Genomic DNA, 14,139 nt, shown 5'->3' with positions numbered 1-14,139 from the left:
AGAAGCCCTGCAGACACCAAGATCAGGGGAGAAGGAGAGGCAAGAGGTGCTCCAGGTGCCAGAGCTGAGATTTCCCTGCAGCCCATGGAGAGCCTGCACTGGAGCAGGTTTTCTAGCAGGAGCTGTGGCCTATGGAGCACCCACACTGGATTCCTAGATGAGGTTGTCTAGCACCCTGCCCAACCACACCTTGAGAGCCTCCAGCAATGGCAACTCTGCCACACGCCTGGGGTGGTTGTTCTGGTGGCTGATTTTTTTTCACTGTAGAAAATGTCTTTCTAATGTCAAGATGAACATGGAGAGCTGCAGTCCAAGGGAGGAACCCACGTCAGAGCATTTCTTGAAGGGCCCCACAGTGGAGCAGAGGAACAGCATAAGCAGGAAGAAGCAGCAGAGATGAAGTGCTATGAACTGACCACAACTCCCATGATCTGTCCTCTGTGACACTTTGGGGGAGAAAGGAGTGGGAAAAGAGTCAGTTATGAAGTTCAGCCTGGGGAGAAAAGAGGTGGGAAAAGCATTTTAAAGATTTTGTGGTTTTTCTAAATTTATCACTATTTAATCAATTTATTTGTTTTTAATTTTCCATAAATCAAATTATCAAATCAAACTTTCCCCAAGTTAAGTCAGTTTTGCCTGTGACAGTAGCTGAGGAGAGATCTCCTTGTCCTTATCTTGACCTGAGAAGGTTTTTCACATCTTCTCCCTCTGCCTTGCTGAGGAGGATGATGAGAGAGCAGCTGGGTGCATGCTGGCAGACAGCCAAGGAACAGCCACCACTGCTATCATGAAAATATTCTCTCATCTCACCCTAAATCTCAGACATACTCCACAGACAGGTGGGGCTGGGGTCAGCTCCTCAGAGGTGCCTCCTCTCAGCGGCGGTGCAGGGGACAGGCTGGGAAATGGAGCTCAGATCACTCTTACAGAGCACAGGAGGTGTGGGCTGGGTCTGGATCTGCTCAGCTAACCGGTTAGTTCGAGAGCTTTCCTCCTCAGTGGAGCAGAACCAGCTCCCAACCATTCATGGCTAAGTTTCAGCCCCGTCACGGCCTCCATCAGCTGCCCTATGGCCAATAGGCTCTCTCTGCTTTGTACACTCATTCTCCCCACCGCTGCCCTACATCGCCTTCCGCTCAGGTCCATTTCTGTTCACACCCCAGAGTCAAAATCACGTGCCTTTGGAAAATCACCATCTGCCTAGAGAAGTCAGTGGATGTCAGCAGAACCTGGACTGGCAGCAAGACCTTGCTGTCGCTCCGGCTGGAGAGGAGGAGACATCAAGGCCAACCAAACATCTGCTTGCTGAACATCAACTTCGTTCCTCTTTTGTTCCAGCTGTAGTTGGGTGAGATCAATTACGGCAGGTGACAAACACAAGGAGACAGAAACACAGAGGCTGAGACAGAAGAGGTAAGGAAACTCTTTCTTTTGCTAAGAGGCCAACATGTTTTTGGGTTTTTTAATGCTATGAACTTTCTTACTCCACTCAAGTTGCTGTTTCGGTACAGATGGATTGGTTTTGCCCTGCTTAAAGGTCTGTTGTAAAACCATCTTAAACCTTTGACTTGATAATACTTCTGGCTGTGCAATTCTCTGAGGCCTTTTAATTTTAGCTAAAAACTGTTTGTCTCCCTGGATTTTTAAAGGTCTGTTGTAAAACCATCTTAAACCTTTGACTTGATAATACTTCTGGCTGTGCAATTCTCCGAGGCCTTTTAATTTTAACTAAAAACTGTTTGTAACCCTGGATTTTTCTCTGAAAGGGGCAGACAAAAAGGGAGTTATGAAAAGCTCAACTTGCCTCAGAGCCTGGGGATCTCATGGATCTTTTAAACCCATATGTAGGGAAATATGTCCTAGATGACGGCCTGTCACTGGTGACTGCATAACCCCAAGGACTGCAAATGCATTGGGGAGCAGCCCTCTACCAGCTGCCACTTGCTATCACCTTCTCCACATGCCCTGCAGGAAGGGGAACATTATTCTAAAAAAAGCCTGCAAAAATGAGAAGATGCCAGTCTCTAGCTAAGTAAGGATGTCTACTTACATCTGTACGTGCTGAGACCGGAGGGGTCTGTTCTGCTAATCCAGGCTGACTGGCTCACTGCCTGACACTAGCTGCCAATGCAGCCTGATCCATTAGCTCAGGGCTGAGTGAGCAGGATTTCTTGGAAAAAGAGGGATCCTTGCAATTTTAGGGCAACAGAAAAGAGATTTGGTTTCCCCTTCCATGGGCTGCTACGCTGTGGAAAGCCAGAGTTTCATTTCTGGTTGAAATTTTCAACTTTCAGGTGGTGTATCCTACTCAGCCTCTGTCAGCCACCTCAGATATTCCTCCACACGTTGCATGAAGGCTGAGTTTGGGTTACAACCCAGTATTCTCCACTATAAACTCAACACTCCCTGGTCCAGGTTAGAATTATAGGATCTCAGAATGGTTTGGGTTGGAAGGGACATTTAGAAAATATATCATTCCAACACCCCTGCCACAGGCAGGGACACCTTCCACTGGACCACGTCACTCAAAGCCCCATCCAACCTTGCCTTGAACCCTTCCAGGGATGGAGCAGCCAAAGCTTCTCTGGGCAACCTGTTCCAGTGCCTCAGCAGTCTCTGAGTAAAAGATTTCTTCCTAATATTTTATCTAAACCCACCCTTTTTTAGTTTAAAACCATTCCTCCTTCTCCTACCACTATCTGACCATGTACAAAGTCTCTCTTCATTTTTTTTATAAGATCCCTTTAAGTACTGAAAGGCTGTGACAAGGTCTCCCTGACTTTTCCCTTGTCCTCCCCAGCGTCTCACAAACATGTCTGCCAAAGCTGCCTGCAGCACAGCTCGGCTCATCCAAAACGAGCATCCCTCTCATCCCCACCAGTGGGTCTTGAGCACCCAGGGGCCGTGCCCACTGCCACAGCCTCGTGTGGGGACCCTGTACCCACCAGAGCAAAATTAAGGAGGAATGATACCCAAATGTCATCCCAAGCACATTCAGAGCTTGGAAGGTTGATGAAGGAGCTGATTTCAGAGTGTGTCACAGTGCCTTGATTAGTCACAGCCTCTGGTGGTTTTAGAAAGGCAGCTCTTGGCTTCCCCTTAGGCCAGAAGGGAGCAGCCTGGGCTGTGGAGACAAGAATGTTTCTGTGGCCACAAACATTCCTGTGGCCTCCACGTGGTTCCAGGTGTGTGACTGGGCATGGGGTAACTCATGGCTGAGGGGAGCTGGTGCTGACAGTGACACCACCACCCTGCCTTGTGCTGATGGTGGCACCTCTCCCGGGGAGGATCGGCTGCTTTCATCTGTGTCACCCCACGGATCCTGCTCCAGCACTTCCCTCTCCCAGGAGCTCCAACGGGAGGGTGGCATCTGCTCTCAGATGAGCAGAGATGCTCAGGAGGAAATGGAGGCAGGGTCAAACAGCCCAAGGGGGCAGCAGGGACCATAAAATGACCTTCACTGCTGTCAAAACTTTGCTCTGTGCTGGCTATTTTCATTGCACATGATCTCTCACCCTGCCTGCTGCTCACCTGACTTTTGCTTTAACGCTAAGAAGTAAATTCAGAGAAACCACTATTTGGTAAGAGAGCCAAGTCAGCATTGTTTCAGATTTTTAAACTGAGGAGAAGAGAGCTGAACCCCTTTAGCCCAGAGCCCCACAGCCTAGCCTAACTCTCAAAGAGGGCAAGACGCAGCTGCACCCCCGAGCCCTGGCCTGGCAGGCACCGCAAGGGGAAATGCCGCAGCGGAAGATGAGGTGTGGAGCCCTGGTGGGGAGGGAGGGCTGGGGGCCCCCCCACCCTGACAGAACGAGCTGCTGCCAGATCAAAAGCGCAGCCACAAACACGAGCGAGAGGAGAAAACAAAACCACACTGCAAGAAAGAGGTGCAGGAACACACCGAGAAAAGGAGATGGCCTGCTCTGCATTAGGAGCGGTTGCCGAGTTTTTATTTGTTGGGTTTTTTTTTAATTTAAGTTTCCTCTTGTGTCATGCCAGTGGCAGCCTGTGGAGAGGTCTCTGTAGCTATCACCCACTGGGGGTTGGTGCTGGAGGGACAGAGGGGCTGCTAGCCCTGCTCTCAAGCAGATGTTCTCCAGGCATGACTTGGTCCTGCAGGCATCATTCTCTGGAGCAAGCCCACTCACTGCCTCAGCTCTCCTTTTCCTCTCCCTCAGAGAGGCAGGGATCATTAAAATAAGTCAAGAAGGAAATTAAACCAGTTTAATAAGAGGGGGAAGTTAAAATGAAAAGGAAATCAATGTTCACTTGGGAGGGAGCCCTGCTCCTCCGTTGCTAGACGTGCTAATAAATCAAGTATGCCTGGACTGTTTCTAGCACAGAGGCCAGCTGGCATGAGATGGTCTGGGCTATTAAACTCACTTAACCTCCAAAATGAACTGGCCATATGCCAGCCACCTAATGGGAGAGGTCCCTGGCCCATGCTAACACCTAAATGCATCCCAAGAGTTGCTCGGGAGAGCTGAGAGCTGTCCCCGGCCAAAAATGTGTCAGGAAATGTACTAGCAATTTAACAGGACTGATGAGTATGTTCCAGTGCCTGGGGACATTCTGTGACACCGCTTAATTTATGAGTAGCACTGTAAGATACAGCTGGGCTGCCTGTAAGGAGGCTGTGGGTCTGCTACAAGCATTGGCTAATGAGAGCAGCTTGCTTGGTTAACACGGCGGTGGAGCCCTGCTCACTGAAATCTGTAAACTCCGGAGCAGCATCGCCTGGGATCTGGCCTGGAGGGGGATGCAGAAGGAGATAGAAAGGCAGGGGGGGAATAGGAAGTGGCATGCATGAGAAGTAGAAATAAACAGGGAGAGAGGGAAAATGTGTAAAAGAAAGCCTAGCTGAAGGCAACCCATTTTCCCCACTGATTTGTAACTTGTAGGTGGTAACATCACACTGTGGAGATCTGCCACAGAAATACAAAGATTAGTGTGAACAAAGTGGGAATGCACAAGTTGTGAAACCAAGAGAAGAAACAGAAGAACAAAGATGCATCAATCTGCATCTACCAAGAGCCACAAGGTCAGCAGTTCACCAGTCCCACAGTGCTCTGGTTGTGTGGTTTTGCTCAATAACCAGGAAGCAAGAAGGCAAAGAACAAACTGAAGCCATATGACAGGAGAATAGAGATTCCCAGTCAAAACAAAATTATGAGGTGTGACTCAGCGATTTCATTAATTTTTACTTGTTCCATTACCTTCAGGTTTTATATAAAGTTTAATGACTTAAAAAATTTGAAACCCATCACTGAACTGTTAATTCACAGATATTACTTTAGAGTGGGGGCTGACTTTTTCATCCCACAGGAGCAGGTGATGCGAGATTTCACAGCAGGGATGAGGTTTCTCCTGTCACCTCAGGAATGGATCTTACTCAGGGCCCTGTGCCAGTTCTCAGTTATCGATGTTCCTTCAGAGTGAGATGCATACAGATGCCTTGTTAGTGCCCCTTTCTTTATTCTGTAGCTTAACCCACCAAACTGCTTCATCACTGCCTCTGCATCTTGTTAGGAGTGATCTCCAATCATTTGCACTTGCTCCTTTGTTTTACAGTTTTCGCAGAAAGCAGCTCATGCAACTATTTCCTGGCCTGGGGTGAGTTTTTTGTTTTGCACGAGGCAAGCCACAAGTCTCCTCTGACTGTGTCTTTGCCACCTGTTTTTCTTCTGATGGTGCATATGGCTGCTGTCTTGCTCTTGCACACATACTTTTCATCTGTGCATTTGAGTACATTGGTCTGGATGTCAGATGTTGTGCTGACCTGATCTCCATCTAAATGTAGTGCTGATGTTTTCATCTACTCTTTGATAGCTTCACATGCTCTGATCATTAAATTAATTTTGGTATTAAATTATCCTCTAATAGAATATATTACACTTAAAATTGAACATCATACATATGAATATTGTAGAAAATTATTCATGCATTTCTTTTGAGTTTAATCCCATTAAGACTCCAGCCTTCAGTCTGTCACATGCCTGACATGGGGACTGCCTGCTTTCAGAGAAGAGAGGACACCTCACCGGCTTGCTCACTCCCCAGAGCATCTCAGCTGCTTGGCTTCCCTTCTGTGATATATGCCTTGGTGTAAGGATGGAGAGCTCAGTAGTGTCCCCTTCACCTTGTCAGCCCACCCAGATGCAGCTGTTACCATCAAATGGTATTTGCTACAGTCAGAAACTGCATCTAATTTGATAATTCACCTTAACATGATCATCAGCTTCCAGTTCCCACTTTAGGTTTTGCTACCATTAATGCAACTTCTTCTTTTGGACCTCATTCCTCCCTTCTCCCCATACTTTTCATTGAATAATCAGGTCTTTCCAACATCAGACTTGCTGGTTTTTGAGATTTTTAGGGTAAGAAGTTAAAGAAAAAAACAACAAAAAAATTCCAAATCTGAAGAAAAATATTAATAACAGCCTAAAGATTGTTTTTATCATAGAATCACAAAATTACACAGAAATATTTAGATGGCAAGGGACATTGGGAGGTCTCCAGTTAATTCTTCTACTCAGAGCTGAGTTGGCTCTAGAACTACAATGTGCTGCTCAGGGCTTGACAAGGCAACTTCTGAGCATCTCCAATGATGGAGATTGCCTGGCATCTCTTGGCATCTATTCCATTGCTGAACCACCTTCAGTGGGAAGAAAGTTTTCCTTATATCTAGTCAACATTTCCCTGCTCAACATATGGCTGCTGCCTCCTGTTCCTCCCCTGTGCACATCTGAGAAGAATGTGGCTTATACCTCTAGGTAATATCCATTAGATAATGGGAAACTGAAATTAGATCACACTTTGGCTCCTTTCTCCCTATCAAGCCCAGTTTTCTGCCTCTCCCTGAATGTCAGGTGCTCCAACTTCCTCACCATTTCACTAGCCCTCCACTGAACTCTGTACAGTTTGTTGGCATTCTTCTTGTACTGGGGGCCCAAAACTGTACCCTGTATCCTAGATGAGACCTCAGGTGTGCCAAATAGAAAGAAATAATTACTTCACTCCACTTCCAGCAGAGCTGGCTGTGCTCTTGCTAATGCAGCCCTGTATGTGTTTAGCTTTAATCTCTGCAAGAGTGATGATAACCCACCATAGAGAAGTAAAAAAGCACAGAACTCTTGGCAGTATAAACAGCTGCTGCCTGATGAATGCCAGAAACCTAGGGATGAGTAAAATGAAATGTTTATTACCAAACTCCAGGGCACGCTGCGGATGGATTCTTTGCTGAAACAAAGGGCTCTGGTGACTTTCCCGATAAGCTTCCATTTTGCTGTGCTGAAGGATGGTGGGAGCTGACTGGAAACACAAGTCCCATCCATCGAGGTCTGAAAATCAAACATTATTAACAGGGCATTTGGGTCTTCCAGGATAAGATCCCTTGGCAGTGACAGCCCTTCCAGCCCTGCTCTCCACGGACGGGAGGAGTGTTCCCAGAGCGATGGAGTCGTGCGGCACAGCCGTGAGCTGCACGCCTGCTGCCTTCTTGCTTCTGCATCTGGGTGAGTCCTGGGCTCAGAAAACCCTCATGGTTCTCACAGCCTTTTCACAAGCCTCACAGTGCTCAGTGTATTTCTAGGCTCTTTCTGATGTGTCGTGTAAGATTCCTCACACAGCTTGGCTTTGGGATGCAGGTTGTTCCCAGCCTGCCTGATGAGCCTGCCAGACAAAACCAGGATGCATCGCAGTTTCGGGGAGCTGCCCCAGAGAGATGCAGGAGTGGGGGTCCTGTGAGAACCAGGATACACACCAAGAAGAGTGGAAAATACTGCCCCCCACACTGCCTCTAGCTGTCCTGGCAAAAATGTACCTGTGAAGTGTAATCATATCTATGATGTGATCTTCAAAATCTCATCACAGATTTGCCCTTGCAGATGGGATGGTACTGGCTTGCTTAGCTTGACCTCTAATGTTACAGGCTTTAGTGGACTTTTTAATGCTCATTTTCCAAGAAAGGAGAGAGAGTGAATAAAGCCAAGCCTGCGTTTCTCAGATATTCAGCTTTGATTCCTCTGGTCACAGAGGAAAGATTGGAAATCTCTTGTGCACCCTAGAACCAAATGAAAAGCAAAAGATACCAGCTTTTATTAACAACATTTATAATTTCACAGTTTAAGACAAAATCATAAACTTCTGTAGACCAATGTGCAATTATTGAAAATCTGTATTGGTACTGTTGCAGGGTACCTCTTGGATATAAATTCTGGCAAACCCTACATTATAGTCATATAAACTTTTCATTTTACACTTCTACAGCTCTTCACTACTCAGGTCACCTGGAGGATTTGCAGGTTAGGCATCTCTGAGAGTTTACCAGCAGTAAGGCAGGAGACCACAACCCTGGTATTCCCAATCTTACCTCTGGCAACTCCATCTCCTTCCTAAGGTCTCCTGCAGAAACCTTCTTTACAGTGAAGGAAAGGAAATGATTCTCTGAAGAAACCACTGCTAATGTTTCTTCAACTTTATACATCCTATTTATTTTACTGTCACATAGCCCTCCTCCCAAGAACATGAACCTGACATTAGGTCAGCCTTTTTCTTTCTTTTTTACTTTATTTCTTCATTTTTCCATGTTTTCAGTTTTCATCCATGCAAAAACTGGAAGAAGGTGTAAGCAAATTTGTCAGTGCTGCATCAAGTGTTCACTAGGGAGTGAAAGAGAGATGACATGTGCTGTCCTTCATTTGCTACCAGTAGAATAACTAAGTCTTATCCAGTGGAAAAAGGTTGTTTCAGTAAAATTGTTGGCATTTCAAAATTATGAATGATGATCAGTCCATGAAAAAAACTGGCTTTTTTTACTTTTCTCCAAATGTGTCTGAAAGACAATAACCAATAACCAGGTAATGAAAGAGATTGATTGATTGATTGATTGATTGGTTATATAAATGAATGACAAATTCAGAAATTGAGGATAATTTCAGTGTCTGGGAAAGGGAGAAGAAATATCAACATCTTTTTGGAGGGCTGGGAAGTGTTTACTGAGCCACCTTTCAGCAAGTAAACTTACGACTTTTTTGGTGGGTATTGACTTTCAGGTCTGATCTCCAGTATGGCTCACCAAAATGAATTCCAGACTGGGCTTGCAGGAGGGGAGGTGACCCTGAACTGCACAGGCATACTTCCTGACTCAAAATTACCTCGGGACACAGTCATCAGCTGGGTGTACCACGATACTCTTCTATGGCGTATGGAAAAGAGTAACAAATATTGGAAAAGTAAGGCTTCCAATTCATTATCCCCTCTCCCTTTATGCGTCTGAGAAACCTCTTCCCTCCTAACCAAGCCTATTTTGTCCAAAGAATCAACTTTCATTACTGGTCGAGCTGACATCAAGATGCAATATAAACAGCTGCAGGTGTGGAATTTGAAGCTCTCTGATGCTGGCATCTACACCTGTGAATATGGACCTCAAAAAGTCCGCACCTCGCTGCATATCCTTAAATGTGAGTGAGAGCAGGGCTTTTAGTCACCAGGAGGTGAGGGGAGCATAGAGCTTGGGGAGACATTTCTGCTGGGATTCCTTATCCAGCTACATCCTTCTGTCCTGGGCAGAGTTCATTTCTCCTCCATCATCTCCAGGACACGATGTCTCCATGTTCTCTTTGCTCTAACACTTGTCTCTCTCTCTCTCACAGGAAGAGAAACTGACTTACTGGCTGTGCTTTTTTTCTTTTTACAGTGACAATCTCTTCAGATGGGCATTTTCTGCAAAATGAAGTCCCTGAGCTGATTTTAATGCAAAATTCATCCAGTCCTCTACCCGATCTCAGCATCACATTGTTTGACAGTAACAACAACAGAGTAACACCAGAATTACAAAACAAGAGCCGTCAAAAATACATAGTGAACTTAAAGAAACTGGAGGCTATGGACAGCGGGACCTGGGTGTGTCAGGTCCATTCAGACTCTCCACTGATTAATCAGAACATCTCCTTTGCTGTGAAGGTATTAGGTATGTCACAACAAAAATGAAACTCAAATGGAACTGCTTGGGAGCCAGTATTCCCTTCAGCTCATGAGTTTAACTTTTAATCTCCACATCCCAAGCACTGGTGCTCCAGGGTTGATTTCCCAGGGCTTCCAACAATGCAGCTTTCTGAGCTCTGTTCCACTCTTGCACTCATTTTCCTCTCCAGGCTTGGTGAAGAGAAGATCCTTGGGGTCTGTTCTCAGCTCTGCTGTGCTTGGGAGCTTTGGATCTTTCTGCTGCCTTATTCTCAGATAGTGTTTAACCTTCCTGGAGGATGTTGTGGCTTTTCTCCAAGTCCTTTTTAAACTGAGTGCAGCGTGTCTCACTCTGGATCAAGGGTAGACATGGGAAGCGTAACCATGGCTTTTCCTGCCTCTGTATTCCTTGTCTCTTCTAAATTCAGGTTTTCAGAATCCAGATTTGGAAAGAAAGTATGCAACTGTTGATAGCACTGTCATCTTCTCATGGCGTCTGAACTCCCAGATAATAAAATGGAAAGAAGGTTTCACAGGCCAGCTGAACTGGAAACAACAAGAAAGTGCAAGCACTCATGAGCTGCTTGATTTCAACGTCACAGCACAAGGACAGCTGCATGAGACCAAAAAAAGCAGCAACTTTCTGTTTGAGATACCTGAAAGAAAACCTGAAAGTACCATAGAAGTGAAGCTCCCCAAAGTCCATTTCAACCATTCTGGCCAGTACCAGTGCCAGCTGGAGTACCAAGGAAGACATGTACAGAGTGAGATAGAGCTGGTGGTGATGAGAGGTGAGAGGAAGAGAAGTGGGTTGTGAAGAAGACCTGCAGAAAGCTGCAAGCCACGAGAGCATGGATGGATCCATCTTTCCATCCCCTCACTCACACGTCCTTTTCTTGCCTTCACAGTCTCAGCTAACCCTGTTGGGCCGCTTTCCAGAGGAGCCAATATGACCCTGACCTGCCAGGTCTCTGGTCCACTCCCACCCAACGCCTACTTGCGCTGGGAGCATGTGAATGGGACTGAGATGGACAGAAAGAACTCAAAGCAGCATGAAGTGAAGTTGGAGGTGAACATCAGTGCTGCAGGGCTGTGGAGCTGTCACCTCATAGAAGACAGCAACATAAAGATCAGCTTTCATTACCACGTGGGTATGGAAATTAGCATCATGTCCCTGCTCCAGCCCTAAAGCTATAAAATTCTATTTGTTTCTGTGTCTAAATACTTTTATCCTCCCACAGAGGAAGCTCCTGTCTGGATTAACTATGTGATAATTGGAACAAGCGTTGGAGGCAGCTTATTGGCGTTGGTCCTTGGGTGCCTGTGCATCATCAGTGGTATAAGCTGGCAGAGGAGAAGGGTGAGTGCCACGGTCCCTGTGAAAGGTGCAGAGATTACTGGCTCTCCAAACCACAGGAGGAGTCAGATTTCCTGTCTGGGAGCAGGGCAGAACAGGCAAAGGGTCAATCCTTAGACTCAAAGCAAGTTTTTGAGATGGGCAGTCTGCAGATGTCAGACAGCACTTTAGTACCACTTTAGAGGAATGTGCAACATAAAAATATCCAATTGTTCTTTGTCCCTTCTCTCCTGGCAGCAACGGGCAAAAAGGATGGCACAAGCAAGACAATACTTGCTGGAAAACAAGACATGTCAGTGTCAACAGTAAGTGGCAATGAGGGCATCCAGAATGGGAAAAGACTGTTTTCAAGAGAGAGGAGCTGGATGATTGGGTGGGGAGAAATTGAACTTGAGCCTTTTTGGTGAAACAGTACAGCTGCTTTCCAGCATTTTCAGCTCTTACTCATGTTAAATCCTGCTTAAGAGTTATGAGCTATGCTAAATCCCAAACCCATGGTAGCACTGTGCTGGGAAACTTTTGAGCAGAGTGGTTTCACTCAAATTATCTTAATGCTGAGAGATGTTATCCCAACCCAAGCAGGAGCTCCAAAGTCCTTTGGCAGGGTCCACAGGGAATCTGAGATCTGGATAGCAAGGTTGTGGAGGTGGAAGACACACAAACAAGCAAAAGGATGAAACCCAAATTTTAAAAATCCATGATGTCCTCAATTTAAATCCGTCTCTGCTAGAGCATTGCTGGACTGCAGTTGGTGAAAATTGCCATAAACCTCCCAGGAGTAACAAAAGAGGAGAAAAAAAATCTCAGAACACTCTGATTTGTACCCTTTCCTAAAGGCCTTGAGTGATGTGGAATACACTGTTGTGCTGTGACCCTTTTCATGGGAGCAAGGATTTCTCAGCAGAGAAGCTGCCCTTTTCCATGTCTTTAGGCTTATATGGTATCAGGCATCAGAAGCAGCTGTTGGAAACACTGACAGCCATTCTGTCACTGGAAGTGGAGCGCGAAGGGAAGTATAAATGATTGCATGAACAAGTTCAATGAATGTTTGGGTGCAGAACCAGACTTCTGCTTCATTTTCATCAGTGACATTGGCAAGCTGTGATAGTTTCACCTAATTTTTTTTTCACTGTCAGCAAGAATTCAGTGGGAATGTTTATTGGCAAATACTGCATCACAGCTGGGATGTATATGTGGTGAAGAGCATAAAATGTGTCCAAGAATTCACCTTGTTTTCACCTACATTTTATCAAGGTTAAAAAATAATCCCCATAAAGAGAGGACAAAGCCTGTACAGATACATCAAAATCTAGATAAATCTGTGCAGTACAAGTGCTGATACAGTTGTTCTTTAGCTCTCTTTGCCAAGTAAGCAGCTCAGTGTAACTGAAACCTAAACTGCAGCCATGTGTTTGCTCAAGTAACTGTTTGCATCCTCAGCTACAGAGTCAGGCAGTCATTCTCTGTGCAAAAGAAAAGTGGGGGGTGGTACTCATGTAGTACTTTTCTCTTGCAGCTGGCTGAAAAAGTAATACTGCAGCACTGGCATCACAAGAATTGATGAAGTCTCTGCCTGTACCTAAACACCTGGCAGCCCATAGTGCTCTGTGACTCCATCTCCCTCTCCTTCTCCTGTTTTAATGTAATTCTTTATTCCTTCATCATTCCCCTAGTCTAATGCTGTGGAGGGAGGCTGTCTGGCTAGAAGCCAATGGACAAGACAAGAAACCCTGAGGGGTTATGATTGATCTCCAGTTCTATAATGAGAGATGCTGAACAAAAGATATGTATATATATACACACACACACATATATATAATAAGCTTGTATTTTGTTCATGCACTTAATTTGACCTTCTTGTGGAACCAATTTTATGCACTTCTTTTATCTGCCTGAGCGACAATAAATTACTTTGGGGTTGGGAGTTATTTTTTGCAAGCTGGACTACTTTTTTTCTGAGGCACTCTTGTCTGGTTCAAATTCACATTTCTCTCTTTCCAGCTAGGATGTGAAATGCTAATTCTCACTATCTTCAACCTCCCTGGCTGCCATGAGCCTTCCTTAATGCACCAGCTATTTGTTCTCTGTGAGATCTGTCTGTCCATGCTCATTTGCCTTTCCTGGGCAATCTGTGCCCTACATATTTACCCTCAGACCTACACATCTGATCCCCCATATCTATCCCTCAGCCTGTAGTTTCACCTCTCCATAACAAGCCAAGAAACAAGTGAAAACACAAGAAACAAGTGAAAACAACCAGTGGGATAATGCAGACCTAATTTTTTTGGGAGTGCAGTTCAGGATGCCAATAGGTTCTGGGAGTCAGAGCCCAAAGAAGTTCTGAATGTTGATCTAGAAGGTAAGTTTGGGAAGAGGGTGAGAGTAATTTCCTAGGAGAACAAACCAGCCTTGAACTGCCTAATCCCACACTGCAGAGAGCAGATGCTTCTGAGAAAGCCACTGGAAACGTTTCTCATCAAAATGACCCTTTTTTTTTTTGGCTCAAGAAGATGAGAAAAGGGAGTGAAAAGCCCAGGAAATTTCAGATGGAACTAAAAGCATGCTGCAGAGATGACAGAATGTCCTGAAAGAAAAATGCTGTTAAAATATGTACACAGAAGTCTTGTGTTTATAGCAGTTACTCTACTGTCTGCTAGTGGCAGGTCAAAAAGGCCTTGAGGTCCTACAGCTGTCACTGGCTGCAGTCCCAGTTTGTTTGTCTGCGCTGGCCTTGCTGGGGACAGGCACAGAGAGGCACCGGGATGTGGGAAGGGCTCCCTGTGGTGAAGACCCTCGGTGGGATGCCTGGTGCTGGAGAA

At 45.7% G+C, this 14,139-nt stretch overlaps 1 protein-coding gene across 3 annotated transcripts; it reads left to right on the top strand.

Moving 5' to 3' along the window:
- The first annotated feature begins 1,068 nt into the window (after positions 1-1,068).
- Positions 1,069-13,248, top strand: CD4 (CD4 molecule). Of its 3 annotated transcripts, none has more exons than XM_015626775.3 (10): positions 1,069-1,413; positions 7,383-7,514; positions 9,054-9,233; positions 9,318-9,461; positions 9,698-9,970; positions 10,392-10,754; positions 10,872-11,114; positions 11,205-11,323; positions 11,558-11,612; positions 12,837-13,248. In XM_015626775.3, the coding sequence occupies exons 2-10, from the start codon at positions 7,454-7,456 to the stop codon at positions 12,842-12,844; spliced, it is 1,446 nt and encodes a 481-aa protein (XP_015482261.1). In that variant the 5' UTR covers positions 1,069-1,413; positions 7,383-7,453; the 3' UTR covers positions 12,845-13,248. The 3 variants fall into 3 exon arrangements, with proteins under 3 accessions (XP_015482261.1, XP_015482344.1, XP_015482100.1); XM_015626614.3 differs by having other exon boundaries at positions 1,072-1,413; positions 11,558-11,625; XM_015626858.3 differs by lacking the exon at positions 9,318-9,461 and having other exon boundaries at positions 1,071-1,413; positions 11,558-11,625.
- The last annotated feature ends 891 nt before the right edge of the window (positions 13,249-14,139 follow it).

The sequence above is a fragment of the Parus major genome, chromosome 1, assembly GCF_001522545.3.
Source record: "Parus major isolate Abel chromosome 1, Parus_major1.1, whole genome shotgun sequence".
NCBI classification, from domain to species: domain Eukaryota; kingdom Metazoa; phylum Chordata; class Aves; order Passeriformes; family Paridae; genus Parus; species Parus major.
Note: the sequence above shows the minus strand (reverse complement) of the source record. Positions and strands in the feature narration are given on the sequence as shown.